This window comes from Dermochelys coriacea, chromosome 25 (assembly GCF_009764565.3).
Source record: "Dermochelys coriacea isolate rDerCor1 chromosome 25, rDerCor1.pri.v4, whole genome shotgun sequence".
Lineage (NCBI taxonomy): Eukaryota > Metazoa > Chordata > Testudines > Dermochelyidae > Dermochelys > Dermochelys coriacea.
In genome coordinates this window covers 14,554,355-14,578,920 of record NC_050092.1, presented here as the reverse complement: position 1 = coordinate 14,578,920, position 24,566 = coordinate 14,554,355, and the positions used below count along the sequence as shown (strand labels likewise).

Sequence of the window (24,566 nt, the reverse complement as noted above, 5' to 3'; positions counted from 1 at the left end):
GGGTCTATGGATGTTTGGTATTCCCATTTGTATTAATCCGTTCTTAGACTAGGGTAACTCTGCAAATCATTCCCACCCTTCCCAAGCAAAAATAATGAGTAGTTAATGAGTCTTAATAAGTCACAAAATATCTACATGCATTTAGCACTGAAGATCCATTATGCAGCTTGCACACTGTTAATAACCCTGTACAGTCAGTTCCATTTACTCAGCTGGCCTGTATTTAACTATTCATTTTGCTGTTTATCTAATTATTTATTCCTGATCAGTAATACATCAGCTACGAAGTAATAAATGAACTGAAGGTTGGTAAATGGAACACAAGGTAAAATATTACCTGGTTGTTAATAGTAATAATATACTGTGCTTACAGAGGCATAATTTCCTCCAGCCATCTCCAAGAGTTTTAAAATGTGGATAAGTATCGTTCTCTCTCTCTCAAATGGGAGGGGACAGAGGCACAGACAGGTGAAGTGACTCGGGAGAGGTTGCATAGTGAGTCAGTGGCAGAGCTAGGAATAGACTCTAGGTCTTCTGACTCCCAGGCCTCTGCTTTGACCACTTGACCATTACAAAATACACTATTATTGCTGGTATGGCATGGACTGTTTATATGACAAAATAATGCACCAAAAAGTAGGATGCTCACTTTACCTCAGCTGCTACATAAAAGTGGAAGTATAGAGGCCAGTGTGGCAGTGTTCGGAAATACTAGCATGCTCAGGCTTTATTACTGCTGAATGCCTGCATCTCCCCTATCCCAGCACTTGACACCAAGACATCGTTAACACAGCTGCAAGGGGTGACTTAGGAGCCTAAACTTGAAACAGCTACATTCCCTGGAACTACAGGCTACAATCTCTTCTCTACCCTTCATTTTCTCAAATCAGAGGCAGTAAGGCCCATGCATTTTACAGAGGGTGGGTCTTCTAAGGTCCCGACTACTCAGCATGGACAGTAAAGATGCTGGGGCACTTTTCGTAAGAGTAGAGGCCGCTGCAGAGCAGACAAGATGTGTGTGTGTGTGTCTCGATATTTGTATATATATAGGAGAGGGCAGATGTATTTATAGGTGGGTGTAGGGGTATACACTGGTAGTTGGGGGGGGGGGAAAGCTGGGTTACCACAGTGTAAATATTGCTTCCACATCTCTCCTAAATGCTTGTACCCTCTCTTGCCAGAAAGGGGTAGCTGCTGGTGAGGGCAGCCAGGGCTAGAAAGAGGGGGGGGAATAGGAGGGGGAAGGGAAGGGTTGGGGACAATCAGGGCTAGGAGGAGGGGGGAATAGGAGAGAGAAGTGTGGGGGGGTTGGGGGCAGCCAGGGCTGGATGGAGGGGGAAATAGGAGGGGAAAGTGGGGGGATTGGGGGCAGTGAGGGCTGGAGGAGAGGGGGAGTGGGAGGGAGTTGGGGGAAGCCAGGGCTGGGGTGGAGGGAGGAAAGTGGGGGGGGTCGGACGCAGCCAGGGCTGGGGGGGAGGAGGAGGAGGAGGAGAAGGGGAGTGGGGGGGTCGGGGGCAGCCAGGCCTGGAGGAGGAGGAGGAGGGGAGTGGGGGGGTCGGGGGCAGCCAGGGCTGGGGGAGGAGGAGGAGGGGAGTGGGGGAGTTGGGGGCAGCCAGGGCTGGGGGAGGAGGAGGAGGAGGAGGGGAGTGGGGGGGTCGGGGGCAGCCAGGGCTGGGGGAGGAGGAGGAGGCGAGTGGGGGGGTCGGGGGCAGCCAGGGCAGGGGTGGAGGGAGGAAAGTGGGGGGGGGTCGGGGGCAGCCAGGGCTGGGGGAGGAGGAGGAGGAGGAGGGGAGTGGGGGGGGTCGGGGGCAGCCAGGGCTGGGGGAGGAGGAGGAGGAGGGCAGTGGGGGAGTTGGGGGCAGCCAGGGCTGGGGGAGGAGGAGGAGGCGAGTGGGGGGGTCGGGGGCAGCCAGGGCTGGGGGAGGAGGAGGAGGAGGGGAGTGGGGGGGTCAGGGGCAGCCAGGGCTGGGGGGGGAGGAGGAGGAGGGGAGTGGGGGGGTCGGGGACAGCCAGGGCAGGGGTGGAGGGAGGAAAGTGGGGGGGGTCGGGGGCAGCCAGGGCTGGGGGAGGAGGAGGAGGAGGGGAGTGGGGGGGTCGGGGGCAGCCAGGGCTGGGGTGGAGGGAGGAAAGTGGGGGGGGTCGGGGGCAGCCAGGGCTGGGGGAGGAGGAGGAGGAGGGGAGTGGGGGGGGTCAGGGGCAGCGAGGGCTGGGGGAGGAGGAGGAGGAGGAGGAGGAGGGGAGTGGGGGGGTCAGGGGCAGCCAGGGCTGGGGGGGGAGGAGGAGGGGAGTGGGGGGGTCGGGGACAGCCAGGGCAGGGGTGGAGGGAGGAAAGTGGGGGGGGGTCGGGGGCAGCCAGGGCTGGGGGAGGGAAGGGGAGTGGGGGGGGCTGGGGGCAGCTAGAATAGGGGACCCCCCCTCTCTGTTCTTGCTGGATGGGAACAGGGTCGCTGGAACCTAGATTTACTGCGCATGCGCGCTGGATGGTGCCCAACCCCCTCCTCTTCCCTCCCCTCCCAACTCATATTTAAAGGGCCAGTAACGGGGGGAGAAGACCCGGAAGTCCACTCCTGCGCCTGTGCAATGGCGTCTGAGGCAGTTCGCCCGCGCGTACGCATGCGCACTTGGTTCCCTTCGCTCCGTCTCAGGCGCGGGCGCTGCTGGTCTCTACCCCCCGCCCGGCCCCTCCGCCCGCGCATGCGCCTTGCCCCCTCCGGCGCGGGGAGGGGGATGCGGACGGGGGAAGATGGCGGCCTCGAACAACCCGCGGAAATTCAGCGAGAAGATCGCGCTGCACAACCAGAAGCAGGCGGAGGAGACGGCGGCTTTCGAGGAGGTGATGAAGGACCTGAGCCTGACCCGGGCCCACAGGGTGAGTGAGCGCGGGGGCTGCGGCGGACCCCTGTGAGGGGCAATAGCCCCCGGGGGGGGGCTGGGAGCAGCTGACCCCCGTGGAGCGGGCGGGCTGCGGAGGAGGGGGCAGTTCGTGTCCGCCTTGTGGGGGCTGAGGAGGGGCAACTAACATCCCTCTCGTGGGGGAGGGGGCGATTGACACCCCCTCTGGAGGTGTGTGGGTGGGTGGGTGGGGCCGAGGGGGCGATTGACACCCCCTGTGGGGGGGCCGAGGGGGGGCCGAGGGAGGAGGGGTGCTGTGTGCAGCCCCAGTGCTGGTTTAACTTTCCCCTCTGGAGAGCAGGGCTCCCCAGGTTGCCTCCCCACGATATATGCATGGCAGGGAGTGCCATGTATTCTGGTAGCTCGCAGAAGAGTGGAGAGTGGCTGGGTTTGTGGCATGGGGTTCTGCAGGCCCTTTTGCCCTGTCCAGCTTTTGGTGGTTGCCATGATGCCCACCTGCTGAACTGAAGTAAGTTATTACTGCTGGCTAGAATCAGTACCTCGGAATAAGAATGAGCATCATTGTGTGAGTGAGAGCCCAGACTGAGGTGAGAGGAGTATCATCTGGGTGTGAGGTCCATGAGGAATGTGGGGAAGGTTTCATGTAGTATTTAGGTTCAGGGGCTTTTTGGGCTTGGTCCTGTGCAAACATACAGAAAAGCATTGTGTCTCTCACAAAGAGTTATAATCTGCTCCTTGTCCTCCTCCTCCTATGTAAATATGCATTTTCTTTTTTGATATCTTCTGTAGAGTGCTGAAAGCTTCCTTTTGCTTTACAAAATATGGAGAGATGAGTCCCTGCCTAGAGTAGCTTGCAACTGAACTTAGACATTATGCAGGATGAGTTCAGGCACAAGAAGGTGTAGAGGAGGCATCTCTCTCGCCATACTGATAATAAGTAAAAACTGTTTTAAAAAAAAAAAAGAGTACTTGTGGCACCTGAGAAACTAACAAATTTATTTGAGCATAAGCTTTTGTGAGCTACAGCTCACTTCATCAGATGCATGCAGTAGAAAATACAGTGGGGAGATTTTATATACACAGAGAACATGAAACAATGGGTGTTGCACCCATTGTTTCATGTTCTCTGTGTATATAAAATCTCCCCACTGTATTTTCTACTGCATGCATCCGATGAAGTGAGCTGTAGCTCATGAAAGCTTATGCTCAAATAAATTTTAGTCTCTCAGGTGCCACAAGTACTCCTTTTCTTTTGCGGATACAGACTAACACGGCTGCTACTTTGAAGTAAAACTGTGTAAATGCATTGAGTTAACATCATTAATATTTTTCCCATTATATTTTAATTGTCATCAGTGCAAATTAGTGCACCTTCAGCTCCGTCTTATCTTGTGCTGTCTTTGGGAAACACTTAATTAGAAATTACAGTGTAGTGAATACATTTTCAGTGCTTGCCAGGAATGTCAGGGTGCTATTTTGACTGCTTATGGATATTTCTGATTTAAATCTAGTGATGGTAGAGAGAGAGAACTCTCCATTAGTGTCTTCAGCGTGTGTGTGTGTCAAAATTTTTGATGCTGCTTGAAGTTTAAAAAAAATAAAAATAAAAAAAGAATAAAAATGCAAGCCTGTTTGTAGCCCCATCATACCATGAAAGGGAACATATTGTTGAATTTGCTGTATTGCTTTATATTCCTTGTTATCAGAATAGTGTAAATACTTGTTTGTTGGCTTAATTAAAACAGCTTGTTTGTTCTCTTTCACCAATAGAAACTGATCCAGTAAAAGATATTACCTCATCCATCTTGTCTCTCTAATAAAACAAAGGCACAACAAAGGCATTTCTTTTATCAGCTAACTCTTACTATGGTATATACTTACTTATTCTTACTCTGTTCACGCTAAACTATTTGTTGACATTTAATGGAGGATGCTATGTGTAGTTTCTCCTTGTGTTAGTTGAGGATATATCTTCTCTTATCCCTTATGTTGCTGTTGTCCTGGTAGAGCTTGTCAAGTTGAGTTTTGTAAAGAATCTATTTAAATATACACAAGCTTTGTAATTTTCAACCCTTCAGATAGTTACCAGTATTTGAATATTCTTGAGAGAGAATTCATGAAACCATGTACTTTAAATGTGCCCATTGAAAAGTGATATTCAGTACTGAGCATTCATAGTTTGAAATATTTGTATACGGTAAGGATGGATACAAATCGCAATCCCAGATCCATGTATACCTAAATATTGGTATTCAAAATTCTCATCTGAATTTTGCAGATGGAACTCATCTTTAGTTTAAGGAAGACCAGCATTGAGAAAGTGACCCAGGCTGAATAACTTGTTTCAGGAATCTGGGTTCTGAAGTGATGGAAATTTTGACCAAATAGCTGAGCACAATGTCTCCTTTGTGAATTTTTTTTATTGCATGATTTCATCTGTGTTTAAAATGCAGTATAAAAAGGGTTAAGCACAATCTTGCTGTTTGCTCTCAATTTCACTTGGCAACCACACACTTTGCTGTCAGTCTGAAAATGCGTTATTCTGATTCAGTTTGTGGAACCAGCCCAAAATTTCTCTTGTTTTTTTCATTATTAGTAATTGTATTTTTGCAGTGCTTTACCATCTTGTCTATTTAGTGTTTGTTATTGGTCATAGCAGAGGCAAAGACTTGTGCATACGCACATTAATGCTTTTCTGAGTTGGTATTCTTCCATCTATTTATGCAATATAGTCTTGTGTGTGGTTTTTTGTTCTCACCAAAGTATTTTAAATATGAAACAGAAAAGTCTTAATTTTTTTCACACCAGAAACACATCTTTCTATTCCCCCGCCCCCGCCCGGAGATTTAAATTATTTTAATTTTAAAGGTAGCTCAGTCTCATCATGATGGAGTGGGGAAGAAGGCCCACCTTGCAGCAGAGAGAACTTGGGAGCATGGTTTTTTGCTTTTGTTTTTAATTATCTGAGGCAGTGTGTGTGGGGAGAGGGAGGTGAGTGGCTAATACAAGGAACACACTAAAGTGGGGATTTGTCTCAAATGGAATTGCCCCTTGTGTGTGGGACCTTTGTGCTTGTAATTGGAGAGATCTGTGAGACCCCATCTTACCAAAGTGAGTAAAAAGAACATCTCTTTTTTGTGGACTTTAATATCATAAACAGAGTAGGAGCTGTTTTTAAGGTTGGAGAGTGGCTCTTTTGTGGAGAGCCCCTTTTTTGGGACAGGGCATGAACTTCCAACAGCTTTTCCCCTACCAGTTGCTACCTTTTTTTGATGAATGAGCTATCCACATCAATCTCCCCACAGAATATCTGCTACCGCACAGCCTGATGAGGCTTGCCACTGCGTGTGTCATCTTAAATGATGGAGTAGCAGCCTTAATATTCCTTTATAAATATTAATCAATTTCTCAAGGTTGTATGGACCAAAATGTTAGAGCACAAAAAATTTCAAGTAATGTTGGTATTCATATTTGGACCTTCAAATGTCAGGAAATTCAGGGTCTAAAAAAACAGTTTAGGATCAGAATGTCATCTGCCTTTTAAAGGTGGTTCTAATGCAGTTGGAGATGTCCCCTAGATTCTAGCTGTTTGTTTTATATTTTTTGTAAATCACTAGGATTTGAGGGATCACAGCCAAAACAGTATTTGAGCTCCCTCTTCTGGATTCAGCTGTGTTAACTAAGTGAGTACTGCTCTGAGAGCTGTGCTGACATAGATGATGCTGGTTCATAAACAAGGAAGTAAACAAAAAACTAGCTTCATGTCAACAGTTGGAAACATTTTGCATTATTCCAGTATTCCTGTGTAAAGGTTTGTGTTGTGAATAAAACCCCTGTGGTAATAGAAGTGCATGGAGATGTTTCATTCAACCTTAATACTAATAGCACATTTCATCTGAGGACCCCTAATAATTATAATAAGTCTATGATCCCCAATGGCACACATTTACTTTGTTCTATAACACATAATCCAGTGTCATATCAATCCATATGATGGTACTGCATATGTTTAAGATATGAGAAAACGGTGCATGCCTACATTACCTGTTTTTTTCAATGTTATTCAGTTACTGAAAACTACTTTTTTGAAATACCTGCTCAAAGTTCACCTTGACTAAGCCTGAATGCTTGAATTTTTATGACAATGAAGTTTTAAAATTGATCTTTCAATCTTAAACACAAATGAAAACAATAAACTTAATGTAGTAGGTGTAGCCACATTACTGAAGTAAAATTAAATAAAAATGAATGAATGAATGATTAAACAGGGTAAAAAGAAAAGGAGTACTTGTGGCACCTTAGAGACTAACAAATTTATTTGAGCATAAGCTTTCGTGAGCTACAGCTCACTTCATCGGATGCATTTGGTGGACCACCAAATGCATCTGATGAAGTGAGCTGTAGCTCACGAAAGCTTATGCTCACCACCAAATGCATCTGATGAAGTGAGCTGTATGCTCACGAAAGCTTATGCTCAAATAAATTTGTTAGTCTCTAAGGTGCCACAAGTACTCCTTTTCTTTTTGCGAATACAGACCAACACGGCTGCTACTCTAAACAGGGTAAGATATCAATACATTTGTGTGTGTGTATATATACAATGAAATTGTTTTAAAAAAAGATAAGTCGACCATTAGAAAATCATGTGGTATTAGCATGGTCTTCTATGGCACTGCATTTCAGATTTTTTTTTTTTAATTCACTGTTGATGGATTTAAAGATGTTTTGTGCTGGTGCGGCTCATGATTTTCTTTTTCTTTTTCTTCTTTCTTTTTCTTTTTCAACAGAAGACTGCTTCTGTATTGTAAACATATAACTATCAATACATAGTTATAAAGGAAGTTAGCTGGATTTTAGACTCGGGTTTCCCCTCAAATGTACATATTAATTTTGACTGCCCTTTAAGTCCTTCATAATGCTAAAGAAAGACTTAGGTTCCTGGATGCCACATCTCTAAGACAAAGATTAGGTCATTTAGGGCTGGTTCATAATCTTCCAGTATGGTAACTGAATTTCTGTAGCAGGACACAGAATAAAGCCATAATCCTGCAATTGACTGTTTGTGGGTAGACACCTGTGCATGCAGGTGGTATCCTTGAAGTGGTTGGGGATTTATGTGCAGGGCTCTGCCGGTGTAAGAGGTTGCAGAATCAGGGCCTAAATGTCCAAGGGGCCATACTGTGTTCTCATTGGCTTTGTGCATTTTGTACTTATACTCACAAGCTTAGGGAGAATTAAATGTGCAGAAATAATTGCACCAAATGTTATTCATTCTTTGTAAGATTTAGTGTAAATTGCATTGTGTGAGCATTAAAGTTAATTACCCACAAGGGAATAAAGAGTTTCTGTTCTTGTGTATCACTCAGTGTTCCTTAACTAGTCTGCATTGTCCAAAGTAAATAGACCTGGTTGGCTGTTGATATGCCATAGTATAAAACATACATAGTGTAGTATTTCTTACTATAAACTTGCTTACATTTTGTTTGAAAAAAGAAAGGGGAAAATTGCTTTGTTCTTAATTTGTTATTTACATGCATTCTGATTACTGCATTTTCTTAGAGGAAGTCTTCCTATAAAGTTGCAGTGTTCTTATATTTAGGTTCATAGTGTTTTGTCAGATTCCTATACACGCACAAGAAATTACATTTATAAAAATCTGTTATATTTCAACAGGATCTTGTAACTGATAGTAGAACACCATATTCAGTTAAACAAGTTCTGTCTTTAAAGTTGTTTCTTTAGCTTAAGTGCTGAAGAATCCTTATGGTGGTTTGCCTTCATAGGAGTTATTCAGTTTACAAGCAAATCCATTCTGAAAGATATGTATGCTCAGCTCTTCCAGTTGTTTGAAGTTGAACTATGGTTTCTTTCCCAGTAAAATGCATTCTTGACATCCCAGACACAAATGCCAGAAGTCACTCTAATGGGATGTAGACCAATAGTTGAGAACCATTAGTTTTGAGAGCAGGTTTTTCCACAGTTAAGATCCCCAAAAGTTGTTTTGAGTTGTTAGTTTCTCAGTGTCCTGTTTATAACCCAAAGTCTGTAATTTTGGTTTAGTACTGGTTATAGTTACAAAACTTGGCCTATTGACCTGAGTGGAGAACTGCTCATAAGAATCGCCTGCATGAATAAGGGGGTCGTAGGACTGGATCACAAAACCATGTTTATGCTATGATATCGAACAGTTGCTGAAAAAGTTTTAGCAACACATTTCCATTAAAAATGTTTGAATGTAGATCAGGTGCAAACCATTTTCAGTACTATTTCAGAAAGTGTGATTGTGATTTGGTGAAAGAAAGCAAGGGAAAACAGTTTTGTACAGTCAACTTTTTTCAGTCCTGGTTTGGGGGAACCATTGCAGAAAACCATGCACAGTATGGCTTAGTTTCTTATACTTAAGATAGGTTCTCACAACTTCTCTGTTGCTAGCTGCATCTCATTTTCCACAGGACAAAAACATCACCTTTTCTTTAGCATCTTGATTTTTTTTTTTTTTTAAATCACCTTCCATTTGACTGTGCCAATTTGGAGAAAGTAGGCTTTTTTCTTTTTTAAACTGGTTGACAAAATACTACTTTTAAAATAAGTAATTAGTGCTAGAACCCATCTATTTGTCTCATTGATTTTTTTTTTTGCAAATGATTTGCTACATTTTAAAGAGAGTAAGGACTCCCTTCTTCACCGAACTTGGTTTGAGTGGACTCATGCCCAGATGGAGCCTCACTGAAACTCTGTGCAGGATCAGTGACTGTAAGGTGGCATTTCAGCTTTTCATGTTTGAGCACAATAATTCTACCAATTATTTGTACTCTTCAGTGAAGTGTCTGCATTGAGAACATGTAAGGTGCTATTCCTTAGTAATTTTAAGATGATATACACTTGTTTAAATTCAGTTGTGATTTAGTAGCAGCTTCTTAAATCTTCTTGTAACTTTTTTGCTTTTAAATTTTATATCTGTGGTAGTAAATTGAGAGAAATTGCAGTTATTTAAAAAAAAATTAACATGCAGTAATGCTAAAATGATTCAGATTCAGAAAAAAAAAGTTAATTTTATCAAAGTAAATTTTTTTAAATTGCTGCCCTTAATGTAAGATACATTTGCATTATCTACATCACTCAACTCTAATTATGAAACAACTGTATCAATTTCTAATAGTGAATTATTACAGCAGTCTTGTCAGAGCAGCTGTGAAAATACCAATTTGTGCACAATAGCGTATTTTGTGTTGGCTTTGTTGTTTTTGTACTGAATATATTATCAGGAACTCACTACTTTAGTGTAGTGTCCAGCAAATGTAAAACTATATCTGAGAGAGAAAAAACAATCGGGGTTTACATTTTAAAATAAAAATTCAGCTATTGTGCTATTATAGCTGTTTTACAGATACATATATGCCAGTTGATGGCATTGGAAGAACTAGGTAAAAAGAAATAGGCTGTAAGGATACTCTTACAGTTTTTGCTAACCATGTAACAATATTCACTTTGTGACAACAACCGGTTGTGACCTCAGTAGTGCATTCTTTGTGCTGCTTTGCTCTTAAACAACTTGCATTTCAGCAAACAACTGCAACCCAAAGACTAGTGTAAATTTAAGGGAGTGGTGACCGAAGTGGAGACCTCCATGTAGTTGAAACAATGGAATTCAGGAGGTTTAGTGTTTTAATATAGTTGTTTGGTTTGTTTAAAATCTTTCGTATAGTACTGAACATACTATGAATGACAACTCTGCTGCTGCTTCCAGAAGCTCCCATTGGCCTGGAGCAGCGAACTGCAGCCACTGGAGCCTTGATCGGCCGAACCTGCGGACTCGGCAGGTAAACAAACCGGCCCGGCCCTCCAGGGGCTTTTCCTGCACAAGTGGTGGAACAAGTTTGGGAACCATTGGAGTAGGTTATTGGGAGCCAAGTCTCCTGAGCTGAGAGCTCCAGTTTCAGCCAGTAACTTAGTGTGTGGTCTTGGGCATGTCACTTAACCTTCTTGTGCTTTCCCCCTCCTTTAAAATGGGAATAATGTTTGTAAAACACTTGAAGGTTCTTGAATGAAAGGTACTAGAAAAGTTCATATTTTTTTATTAGGAAATGTTCCTGGAATATTTACTTCCTTGCCAATTAATCCCATCTCTGTTTTCTTGGTGACTGGGGGAATACCCTCCCTTATGTTTCCACATACCTTAATTTTTGAGGCTGCTTGTGAGTCTTCTTCATGTTAGTAATTGGATGTGCTAATGGCAGATTGCTGTGATGGTAGCTAAATCTTCAATTCATTTGGATTCCCAACATATAATTACTTTATTATTAGTGATGGGTTTGTTTTCCTCCGGATCGTCAAGGTTTCAGAATGGAGAGGTTTCAAATTAGAATTGGATGCCCCAAACCCCTGTCTGCCCAAGAATCAGCCAGCTGAGAATCATGCCCATGTAGTTCAAGAAGATGTGTTGCTATTTGAGGCAACTGATTATCTACTGCTAGCTCTTCCGAGGCATCAGGTTAGAAAGAGATACTTGCAGAGGTGTGTGTAGCTCTACAGAGGGTTCTTCATTGTTTTCATTTCTAATTGTTCTGATGCACTGAAATATCTCAAGTGGTGCTTTGAGACCTCCAGTGGGCTGGTTCTTTTGAGAAGATCTGGGGGCAGGTGTCAAGACAATGGACTGGAGCTCCCTTTTCTTTTTCCTCAGTGACACACTGAGGCCACTTTTATGGCTTCTAATACTGTTGGGTAGAGTGGTTTATCAAGTTTTTTTACCCCTTATTATCTATATATCCAGTGGCCATCAGATTGCTTAAAAGCTTGTGGCAAGGACACAATTGCAGGAAACCCACAATAGAGATCCCCCTCTCCCCCCGATTTTGTGGCATTCTCCCACCTGAGAGGGAGACTGAGGAGGACATTTTGAAAAGTGCCTGATTCCCACCCTTGTGCATGGAATTCAAACTCGGTTAATCTTTTCAGTAATATCATTTTTCATTTGTCCAACAAAAGGATTAAATCTATGTCAGCTTTTAGCATTTAGGGGATGCCAAGTGTTTCCAAACTTAAGGGGGCTTGTTCCTTGTCTTGTAAACTCAGTACAGTTCTTGAGGTGCAGCATGAAGGTTGGAAGCTGAAGAGCAAGTGTAGTCATAATTTCAAGAACTGTCAGAGGGAAAAGCATGTTGCAAAGTTCGTGACATCACTGGGATTGGTGAAGTATAAATTTGGCAGCACCTACATGGTTAAATAACCTTTTTACCAACGTTACTGAACACAAGACTCCACAGGTTTCAGAGTAGCAGCCGTGTTAGTCTGTATTCGCAAAAAGAAAAGGAGTACTTGTGGCACCTTAGAGACTAGCAAATTTATTTGAGCATAAGCTTTCATGAGCTACAGCTCACTTCATTGCATGCATGAATGCATCCACCGAATGCATCCGATGAAGTGAGCTGTAGCTCACGAAAGCTTAAACAAGACTCCACAGTAGATGAATCATTTATTCATTTTGTAACAATAACATTTTAACTAATGAATCACACGAGACATGCTCCCAGCTACCTGTCAGTGGAATAAAGTGAAGTAGTACACTTCAAAGAATGTAAATATGCCCTGTTTGCCTTTTGATTTATTAAACATGTAGGGTTACGTAACTGAATATTCATTCTATGGCTAAAAATAAAAATTGGAGCATAAAAGCTTATTTTTTATCTTGCTTAATGAGGGCATCTCTGCTTTTGTTTGATCTTTCCTGAGGCCTTTCTATTTGAGGAGTAGGGCATGGGGCAAAGAGTAGGTATTAGGGAGGCACACTTCATTCCAGATCATCCTGTGAAATGTCCATCAGCAAGCAGACACACTTCAAAAACTATTTGTTCCCAATTGGCTAACTGTGTCTCTACATCATTAAACTTAAAACATTTCAGATAGGAAACCAATAAGTTTCAAGTCTGAGTCCAGGTTGAGGTTTTACATCTAATTGTCAGTGGCAGACATTCTCCTTTTGGCTGGATATTTTTCAAAAACAAAGGGTGACATTTGAGAACCGGCAATAGATCTGATTTGTGTGTGTGTGCTTTTTTTTTTTTTTTTTTTTTTAGCACACATAAGGTTTGGTTTGTATTGTAGCTTAGCTTGGCTCCATGCACAGCAGTAGAGCAGAACTCTGAAGAATAGTTACTATTTTAAGTCTAAAAAGAAAAGGAGTACTTGTGGCACCTTAGAGACTAACAAATGTATTAGAGCATAAGCTTTCGTGAGCTACAGCTCACTTCATCGGATGCATTTGGTGGAAAAAACAGAGGAGAGATTTATATACACACACAGAGAACATGAAACAATGGGTTTATCATACACACTGTAAGGAGAGTGATCACTTAAGATAAGCCATCACCAGCAGCTGGGGGGGGAAAGGAGGAAGCAAATACTCACCAGCAACCACACACCACACAACAGAACCACTAACCCAGGAACCTATCCTTGCAACAAAGCCCGTTGCCAACTCTGTCCACATATCTATTCAGGGGATACCATCATAGGGCCTAATCACATCAGCCACACTATCAGAGGCTCCAGAGTAGCAGCGGTGTTAGTCTGTATTCGCAAAAAGAAAAGGAGTACCCGTGGCACCTTGGAGACTAACAAATTTATTAGAGCATAAGCTTTCGTGAGCTACAGCTCACTTCATCGGAATGCATCCGATGAAGTGAGCTGTAGCTCACGAAAGCTTATGCTCTAATAAATTTGTTAGTCTCTAAGGTGCCACAAGTACTCCTTTTCTTTTTGCGAATACAGACTAACACGGCTGCTACTCTGAAGCCTATTTTAAGTCTGTATCCTGATTTTACTTGTTACTGAGTTGTGGCTGGGTTTTAAACTGCAAACTTTTGTTCACTAGAAATAGCAAAGTGTATTTAAACATAGAAAAACAATCCTGTTTTTTTTTTTTAAACAAATGTTTCAAGATATGTTCTGATTCCTTAGGCACTCAAATAGGTTATACTTCTTCATTTTCCAGAAGACTTCAATCTTGGCTAGTGGGAAAAAAAAAAAAAAAAGTGACACAGTGCTCTATTAAATCACCCACCCATATTTCTCTGGTATGTCATATCTGGATTCATATGCAAAAGGAATTTTGTCTATGAAGTATCATGCAAATTTAGCATGGTGTATGAATAATAAATATTTTCACTCCTAAAATGCATAATTGGCTACTTCCAGAATAAAAAAAGGCAACTTTTGTATAACAGCAACAATATCTCCTGTTGAAGAGGTGATCTGTGTGTGTGTGTAAAACTGTAATATTGCTTTATTCGTAAGACAAATAACCTTATAATTGAGGCCACCTTGGAGATTTGTTTTAAACTTATGAGGGAGAATCTAGAAGGTCTTGGAGGTCTAGCTTTATGAAATTTACAGAAGAATCATAAGAGAACAAATGATTCAGTGAAATGAGCTGAGGTCTCAAAAATAATCTCTTCATTAAGAAGGCAGAAAAAACCCTCTATAAAATCATGAAAGACTATAGTAATTCTTGGCTGCTTTGTAATTGCAAAGATGCAGTGAATACCTCACAAAGTTCAGAAGCCTAGCTGGCAGGGAATCAAATGAATGATTACTAAGTTTCTATCAATAAATTCCTCAACTCTGAGTTCTTATGATTGGGTGTCGTTTGACTGATGGGCACTGATTTTAACACAGCATTATAATTGTAAGTTCTGAGAGCTTCAAAAGTGAATTAATGTTGTGTGTGTGTGTGTGTGTGTGTGTGTGTAATTGTTACCTTTTTATAGCTCTGCTATAATATTCTTACAGCAATGATGGCTCAGAGAATCATGGACATTAGAAATGGGAACTTCTTATTATGTCATCCAATCCAGAGGTTCCCAAGCTTTCTTTTTGCTTTTCCCCCTTTCGGAGAGTTGCATTCCATGCACGCTCCCCTCTGCCCTTTGGCAATGCAGGAAAGAGTAGGAAGCAGGGCTGATGAGTGCATAGGAGGATGCAGTAGGTGGTGGGTACCTGGGAAGGTGCAGGGGGCAGATTGTGTGGGAGGCAGGGGTTGGGTGGTTGCTGAGTGCCTGCAGGAGGTGAAGAGGTAGGGGTGCCTCTGATGCACTCAGTCACACTTCTGTCAGTAGCAAGTGCCAGGTGCCCATCTGCCCTCTGCCTCTTACTTGCTGCTGAGCACAGGAAGATGATCTGCCGCTGCTGGGGAGGCTCTGTTTCCTCCTTGCTGCAGCTTTGTAGCGACCCCCCACCCCCATCAAATCTGGTACCTCTGCAGTGTGCATGCACAGGTACCTGAAGGCAGCCTAGCTGCCTGCATGCTGTCTGCCTGACCTGAACTTGAGCTAAGCCCAGTTCCCAAGTGATGTCGCGAGTGATGGCAGCAGCCTCCTAACTGTGTCAGCAGGCAGAGCGTGCAGTGACCTACACGATGTGGCTGACTTGGAAGCACTTCTGCTCCATCCTGTTCACTGCTCCCCTGATAACCTCATGCACCCCAGAGTTTTAAAACCAATGAGCTAGTCCATTCCTCTTGTCCAAAGCAGAATCACTCCATGCAGAATCTCCTCCACATGAGGAGAAATTAAAAAGACTGGGCTGTGCAGCTTAGAAAAGAGACAACTAAGGAGGGGATATGATAGAGGGCTACAAAATCATGAATGATGTGGAGAAAGTGAATAGAGGAGTGTTATTTAACCCTTCACATAACACAAAAATCAGGTGTCATCCAAGAAAATTAATAGGCAACATGTTTAAAACAGACATGAGGAAATACTTCACACAGTGCATAGTGAACCTGTGGAACTCATTGCCAGGGGATGTTGTGAAGGCCAAAAATATAACTAGGTTTAAAAAAAAGAATTAGATATGTTCATGGAGAATAGATCCATCAATGGCTATTAGCCAAGATGGTCAGGAACGCAGCCCAATGCTCTGGTTGACCCTAAACATCTGACTGCCGGAAACTGGGAATTGACAACGGGATGAATCACTCAATAATTGCCCTCTTCTGTTCATTCCCTCTGAAGCATCTGGCACCAGCCTCTGTTGGAAGACAGGATACTGGGCATGATGGACCACTGGTCTGACCCAGTATGGCCATTCTTCTGTTCAGTGCATATTAATGTTTTTATCCCGTCTTAAATGACCTGCATAGGTTTTTTGCCAAGTCCGTAGCCTTAGAGACCTTGTGGTTAGCAGAGAGTAACTGAAGTTGCAGCACACTTAAGATGAAGATATTTTCAAAGGATTTGAGAAGTTGTATACATGAGTTTTTAGTGCATTGGGAAGGCTCTTGGGGTTGAGTAGTGCATTTGATAGCATGTAGATGGACTGCTGTCATCAGTGGAGCTATGCACAAGTGCAGCAGTTAATTGCAGGATTGGGGCCTTTTGTTGGAAATTGTGAGTCCCGCCAATGGGTACATACGTACTTTACTGCTCTAATGGTATTGAAGAGGTGTGGGATTTTTAAAAAAAGCTCCAATGAAGTATAGCTATGTAGCAAAAACAGTTTTCATTTCATCACAGTTGCTTCCAATGAAGTTGGTTCTAGCCCACTAAAGCTTATGTCCAAATAAATCTGTTAGTCTTTAAGGTGCCACAGTTTGCATTGCTTTTGTTACTGGCTGATAACTTCTAACATGTTATACTTAAGAGGATTTTTTTTTTTAGTAATTTTCACTTGGTTTGTAGTAGTCATTTTGGCTTCCTGTTTTGGCTTGGTTGTCTGTGCTGTAGAACCTACAGCACTTGAATATTAATGACATCACAGCTCAAGTTTGAAGACATTGGCAGATGCAAGTAGGGAAACTTTCACAGAGTCCTATCTACGCTGTCTGGTTGTAGCCAGTGTTGTTGCTCTTCTCTTCTATGACAGGTTTCAGAGTAGCAGCTGTGTTAGTCTGTATTCGCAAAGCAGAAAAGGAGTACTTGTTGCACCCTAGAGACTAACAAATTTATTTGAGCATAAGCTTTCGTGAGCTACAGCTCACTTCATCGGATGCATTTGGTGGAAAATACAGAGGGGAGATTTACGCGCGCACACACACACACACACACACACACACACACACAACATGAAACAATGGGTTTTATCATACACACTGTAAGGAGAGTTACTCTTCAATGAGTAACCAAAAAAAAAATCACTTGTGTAAGAAAATAAAACTGTTACAAAACATTTCATTATAAAGGTGGAATACGTTATGTCCCCTGAGTGCTCTGGAAAGAACAGGTGCTAACACTAGAGCAAAGTTGTAACTTATATACTTCAGGCTTTCACTTCATGTGCCAGTCCTGTTGGAGGAACATCTGTCAATCTGGATCCAGACACTGCTGTCTAATCAATGTTAGGAACTGCAGGCAATCGGTGTCTTTAGAAAGCTTGGCTTGCTGGAGTTGCTTCCCAATTGTGACAGCAGAGAAACAGGGAGAGAAGGGTTTTGTTTTTTGTTTTTTCTCTTTGGTACAGACTCCTCTGTGCAGTCTGTGTCTGCACTGTCCTAGTAGAATTGTGAAAAAGCTGGCTATGCTGTTTCCCGTCTAGCACAATATACATGTAACAATGTCTTCTGGTGAATTAACACACTAGCAGCTTTACAGATAAAATCGTTCTACTGTCATGAGCATTTAATGTTTCCCACCACTAATCTGACAACTTAGTATGTCCTGAAATTTAGGTTTGCTAAAAAATAAAAATAACACTTTAAATGGTTTAACAGCTTCTGACTGGATGTAAACATTCTCTTGTTGGGTTTGCAATCTAGAGATTGAAGCCTTGGTGCTAGTGAATATGAATCATAAAGAGAAATTGGTCACCTCTTAATGTTCAAGTTGATTAGAGTAAGTAACGTAAATTGTGAAAACCAGTGTAGCTGTTTAATTTTTTTTGCCTTTTTTCATAAAATAAGGCGTTAACATAAATAATAATTCTCCATGCACTTGGACCCCCTGTGCTTACGTGGATCCCTATTGACTTCAGTGGGTTCTGCATGGGTGCAAAAGTCTGCCTGTGTAAAACTGTTTTCAGGATCAGGGCCTTGGATAAGGAAATTGTTTTAAAAATCATTTTTTAACGTGTTAGTGCCTCTTTGACACCTTGAAATAGCCTTCTCTCTTTCTCTCTCTCACGCGCGCGCACACACCCACAGCCTTTAATAATTTGATCTAGTTATTCAGGTTTTTTTTGCAGAACATATAACTTGCTGTTTCTGAAGTAAAAAGAAACTATGGCTAGAATTCTAGTATGTAAACTAGCCAAGGTAGAAGCTGTGTGTTGAGGATTGTAAATAAATACTTCGGTTTTTTGACAATCTGAAAAATCCTTGCATTTGATTAAGTGACTATAAATGCTCAAAGTCAGATTAAATTAAATTAAATGATATAAAAATAAAGGGATTTTCACGCTTTATCTTCAGTAAAAAAAAAGACAAATCAAGGACCCATATTTAACCTTCGTGATCATTAGATTATAATTGGAAATTGAACTGCATTGACCTAGAATTGCTGATTAAATTGATGGAAGAATCTTACACATTTTTCTTTTGATGACCCTTGCAAATTAGCAGTTCTTTCTTCACCTCTACACCCAGTCTGGAACTGAAAGGAATATTTACATCATCTTAGTGTCAGGATTCTACCATTAGAGGTGTGCGTGTCTGTCTTTTTGGGCTGGTGGGTGGGTATGTTCAAAAGAAACTGCAAAACCAGCAATTTCCGTTATAGATAATATCTTGCCTTGATTTACAGTATTTGAAATTTCTCTCAATTGTTCTTGCTAAGTTTGTTAGACTAAATTTTTTCCTCCCCATAACTGTTCTGTATTGAATATTCCATTTGCACTCACTACTATAATTTATTTTTATTGCCATAGTGAGTAGGAGTACTAGTCATGGACCAGGACTCCATTGTACTAGACTCTGTACAAACACAACAAAAAACAGTAACTGCCCCAAAAAACTTAAGTATAAGACTAGAAGCAGATAGACAGATAGGGGAGTACAAGGAAACAGTGAAACTGTTAGCCTGCTTAATAAGCAGTGGTCTCGGCACATCAGCAGCCAAACAGTTGCCAAGTATTTTGTAAGCATCATGAGGAAGAGTTTTTTAAGCAGGGATTTGAAAGGGAATAACGAGATTGCTTTTTTTTTATATGTGTGCAGGGAGTTACTTCCAAATCTTCGGGGCAGATACTTCAAGATATGTAATGAACGATATAATAGCCACTGTAACTCACCCTTCACTGTTTCCAGCATATAATACAAGATGCCACTTCCTGGCTGTCGTCTGTATTCAGGTAGCTGTCCATTTGTTTGTGAGTTGTCCCTGTGGGCTCAAAATATTTGCTGCTTTTTTTTTTTTTAATTCATTGATTATCAGACATTTTGTTAGTTTACAAAGCAATGATAGCTTTGAAAATCTGACTCCCTTTTGCAGTTTGTGTTTTGTGAAGTGTGCTGAAGGCAAACTCTAGTCACTGGTCCTCTTTAGTGCAGTAAGTGTACTTACCCATATTGTCTTGCTGTACAGTAAGCCATGCCCAGCAGGCTGGGGGAAGAAATCTACTGGTTTGAATGTGGACTTTGTCTTTTGTAGTGTTTAATAGGGTTTCACCATATTATTTGTTTTACTTCATATATAATCTGGTATCCTTGAACATAAGGGATCCCAAGTGGCCTTATGTTCACCATAATCTTTGTTGCTGTGGACTAGAAAAATTAAAAAAGAAAAATCAAACAAATATTACTCTATACAGTTTATCAGGCAGTCATGTAATTCAAGGCCAAAAACCATCTAAGGAGTTTAATGACAAATATTAACCAGTTCTCTCAACTATTATGCTGAGTGAGTGACTAACTTGCCTAAGGATGTACTGGATGTTTAATCTAATAAGGTGTAAAATACCTTGAGGCTAAAAGTGATGAGGATGGTCAGGGATGCAACCCCATGCTCTGGGTGTCCCTAGCCTCTGCCAGAAGCTGGGAGTGGACAACGGGATGAATCACTGAATGATTGCATGTTCTGTTCATTCCCTCTGAAGCACCCAACATAGGCCACTGTTGGAACGTAGGATACTTGACTAGATGAACGATTGATCTGATCCATTATGGGTGTTCTTATGTAGTAGGATGGTACCCTTTCATTAGTATTGTGCTTCTGATTTTTAATGGGACTCTATGGGGTATGCTGGTCTGCCTGCAAATATCTGATTGTAGGATACTTGCCATAGTTTCTACAAATGGGGGTACTGATTTTAAACTTTTCTTTTCAGGAGGGGATATATGGGTAGAAAATTTTCTTTTTTTCATGGTTGTGCGATGATGTTTGTGATCTCAATTAAAAAGAAAAACAGATTTACAAATCAGATAGAAATTCTACATCACTTGTGGGTAGGGTGATATTAGTAAATAAGAGATTCTGTGGCTGGAGGAGATGTAGTTGTATTAAATAACCCTGGGTGAGGATCTGTGCTGTCGTATACGTGTAATTTGTAAAAAGCCAAAAATGGCTGAGAACTTAAAATTTGAATGGTAACGGACTGCAAAACCTGGTGATATTCTAAACAAAAAGAGCTCTCAACCATGCTTTTAGCTGTTTCCATTGGTTCACACTGACTCAATAGACATTCTAGGCTTCAGAGAGAAAGTGACAATCCTGGTATCTTATTAAATAGATTAATCAAAGAGTGATTGCCTTGCTCTTAAGATTTCTAAAGTTAAAAATGCAAAGTGAATTTCAAAAGTCTGAACAAGAGGGCTATTCTTCGATGGTTAAAAATGATTTTATGTTCAGAGTTGTTAAACTATGGTATAGTTTTGGGAAGCTTCTCAACATAGGCAGAAAAAACAATGTACTTTAATTTTTTGATGGCTTAAATAGATTTTGCGTTATGTAGTGACTGGTTGGCTTATGAAGTTTTTAGCTGAAGGCTATGCTTTCAAGTCCAAATCCATATATGTGAATCTCTTATACACTGTTCACTTATCTTTCTTCTTAAGATTTTATTTACTTTGCTTATCTTCGTGGGAATAGTGGACTGGGAGAAAGTCTCAAATTCCTTGTGGAAACAAACTGGGCAATCTTGAGGTTATTAGATTTTGTTTTTAATTTAGCGCTGGGGAAAGGTGCGAGACTGTGACATCCACAGGTCAGTCAGAGCTTGGGCATTTGGATTGGCAAGCTTTCTTACTGCCCTGCAGGTGTACCTTACTCCTGATCTACAGGGCCCATCTTTAGGAATGAGAGGGGAGTTTGGTCTCAACTACCCATGTGGTCCATGGCCTCTGCTCAGATGACTAACAAGGATAACAATTATAGTGTAGTGGCTTTGTTGATGTGGATGCGCAAAGAGAGAACTGGACTGGGACCACCATCTCATTTCATATAGGAGACCCCAGAGTAGCTATTGAATAGTAAGTGTGGGTGCAAGCCCAAAAACTTCCAAGCAACTGTAAATACTTCTGGGATGTTGTTTCTGTCTCACAGATGGTCATTTAGGAGGGGCAGTTCCTGAGCTCTTTTAAATGTGCCTTATTTGGAGACTGCTTGGAGTGCTGCTCCATGCAATCTCATTTCAGTTGAGACAGATTTGTACTATCAAACTTCCTGAAGACTCTTCTGTAGTGTAACTTTTTATATTTAAGAGAATTTCTTTTAGCCCTTTAATCAGAGAAGTTTAATATCACTGTTTTATTTTAAATTATAAATTAGATTAAATCTTTGTTTAATTCACTGTGTATTTAACTTGAAAGTACTGGCTGATTCTGGAATGGCTAAGTTTGAATTTGTATATAAAATTTAGTATGGAAACTGCAAACTGGCAATTCTCTTGAACTATTATTTCCTGTGTTCATGAGATTCACAAGAGATTATCTTTGTTCTCATCAAAAGGACACTCCACCCTTATTATGATATCAGACTTGTGGGAGCCAAGCATTCTGATTGTGTATAAAGAGATGTTTTAAGAAGGGTGATCATGAAATTTGTCATCTTACTGCAGCTGAGTTCTGTGTACACACTTGTAACTTGCTGAGAATTTTTTTGGGAAGAGTTTAGAACGTCCAGTATTCAGTTTGCATAAATGCTGTTATATTCCTAGTGGTTAGCACTTCCTTTGGCTTCCACCTGCATATTTTGATGATACTTAAAGTTGTGCAGGAAACCCCCATGTAAAAATAATGGACTTTTCACTCTCAGATCTGTTTCTCTTCTCCCACAACTCGTCTCTCCCCTCCATTCTGAATCCCACTATCCAAACTCTTATATTTTTAGAAAGTTTTAGCCCAATTTAAATGGTACTCTTGGAGTAAGTCAAGTGAATGTGACTTTAGTTCTCGCGTGCAAGTCATAAAGCAGATACGGGAAAATTGCAGCACTGCTGGTTGTTAAGACAAGCCAGTAATTGTGTTAAATCTGGTGTGGTGGATTCTGGTCCAGATTCTGATCTAGGTTATACTGTTGTAAATCCAGAGTAACTCTACTAACTTTAGCAAGATTGTTTGTTTCCTGCTGAGGTAACTGAGTTAGGAATCTAGTTGTTTGGAATGTGCAGGCAGTCACAGTACCAAATTGTTACATGACAAATTGCTGTTTCATTGTAAAGGTGCTGCTGTCAGCACATAGGATGTTCTTGGTTGTATCACTTTTGTAGCTTTTTGGAAATAATGTTTGTTTTTTAAATATAGCTCCTTTCACAAATCTAAAATAGCAAATTAGTAGCATGACATTTTCATTTGGGCAGCATTTAATTTATAATATACAACTGCTTAATGCAAAACCATTGTTTTTAATAATAAAATTTTTAAATTAAAAGATCAATTTAGAATACATGTTTCTCTGGGAAATGTACAGTATAAGTTGACACTGTTATCTTGGACCAAGAAAGTAAAATATCTTGTTGAAGTCCCAAGAGTTCAAAATAGAAAACTTCCATTAATTTAATCTCAGTAGAGCAAACTAGAGTTACCATGGGAAGTGTGAAAGGATTTGAGAATAATCTCACTCTGTAAAGCAACCTTTTATTTTCAAAAATGATGATCAGAGTATTTCAAAGCATCCAGCCTCTCTTGTCTCTGGGATTGCATCTTTAATTTACATTTTGTGCATATAGTTGAAAAGTTCATACCCTGATGGTGTTATTTTGATTAGAAAAAGGAGGAAGTATTTGCTCTGGTGGCATCCAGTATCTATTCCAATTTAACTTGCTTCTTACCATGGAGGCAAGTAATCCCTCTTAAGACGAGTCGCATGTTTAGAGCAATCACACATCGTAACAGTGAAATTTGCATTGCTTTTTGTCTGGTTTGTGCACACAGCAGACTTGAACTGCATTTTCTTGATATCAAGCAAATATTTGGAGCATAAAATGCTGCTCAAACTTTTAAAATATCAGTCAGCTGACAGCGTCATCTGATCATACAGAGTAACTTCAGGAAGTGGCCAGATGAGGATATCTTTCCTTATTCTTCTTCCTTCTTCTTTGAGTGATGATCGTTGTGTATTCCACTCTTGGTGTATATATGCCCCATGTGCCAAAGATTGGAACCTTAGGGCCAGTAGTGCCCATTGACCTGCCACCAGCTGCCTTTGTGTCCCCCATCAAGAGGCATAAAAGGGTAGAATAGGGCCAGCTGCCTCTCAATTCCTTCTCGTCATCTTTGGCTGAGAGATGGTTAGTGATGTCTATATACTCTAGCTATTTTTCCTAATTTTTTTCTACTGTAAATGTTATATGTAGTTAGTGTTAGGATTAGTGTTGAATTTCATTTAGGAAACTTTTTATTCTGCTTTAGTTACCCAATACTGGGTCTTCAGGCCTTATGGCTGATCAGAAATCTCCTGATTTCAAATCTCTCTCATGTGACACAACCATTTCCCTTAATGATGGCCTTTCTAAGTGCCTTTTGTGTAGGTGAGGGACACATCATGAACAAATGCTCTATTTGTTTATTTCAAAATTGAATTTGAAGCTGTTCCTGCTAGTTAAATATGAGACCAGCATTGGATCTGGGTATGCTGGATCCCCCAGCTTTGGAACGGTCTTCTTCAAAAAGTGCACCAGCAGCTACCATGCCTTGGACATATGTCTGCTTCTTCTATTCTTTTGGCAAAGGTTCTGGCTCCAAAATCTTCATCAAAAATGGGTAGGAGACACCATCATTCCTGTAGGGAATGCAAGATCAACTTTTCATGGAGCCTCAAAGAAAGGACAGAAATCTTCTCACCCGTCTCTAAGGGTAGTTCAGGGCATAAATGTAATTCCTTTGACATCCTAAAGCATGTCTGTATTCTTTGGTACTTACAAAGAGTAGCCCCTTGTGGTTAACCATACTGTGTTGACAATACCACCCTTAGGGGTCTTGGCATCAGCTTCAAGTCTGTGTCAGCACTCACTTGGTTGGTACCAATAACCTCAGTTCCAGGATTGAAGCCCTCTGAATTGGTGTTGATGGTACTGATCACATTGGCACTGAGCTTTATGGTCTGGGAGGATTTTAATAGTGTCAAATTTTCCCAGAGTCTGTTACTGACACAATCAGTGAGAGCCCCTTTATCGGTACTTGTATGTGCTTCTATGTTGATTAGGGTTTCAGGGAAACACCTCCCATGAACTCCTCTTAGATAGGTTTCCCTGTGCAAGGGGAATGAGGAAAAGGAATATTCCTCTCAAATCAGAGTAAGGTGTATTCACCTTCTGATTCCCCAGCCCACTTCACATCTGATAAAGAT

At 41.3% G+C, this 24,566-nt stretch overlaps 1 protein-coding gene across 5 annotated transcripts in view; it reads left to right on the top strand.

The window, feature by feature from the left end:
- The first annotated feature begins 2,560 nt into the window (after window positions 1-2,560).
- CRTC1 (CREB regulated transcription coactivator 1) overlaps window positions 2,561-24,566 on the top strand; it is a 72,919-nt gene continuing 50,913 nt past the window's right edge. For 3 of the 5 annotated variants that reach the window (XR_006277019.1, XM_038383901.2, XM_038383900.2), the window contains exon 1: window positions 2,653-2,869. Coding sequence is in view for 3 of the 5 variants with exons in the window: in XM_038383901.2 (XP_038239829.1) it covers window positions 2,744-2,869 (126 nt within the window). In the remaining 2 variants the exon portion in view is untranslated. Of the gene's footprint in view, window positions 2,870-24,566 lie in introns of all 5 variants that reach the window. The other 2 variants (XR_006277020.1, XM_043502685.1) reach the window with 1 other exon arrangement.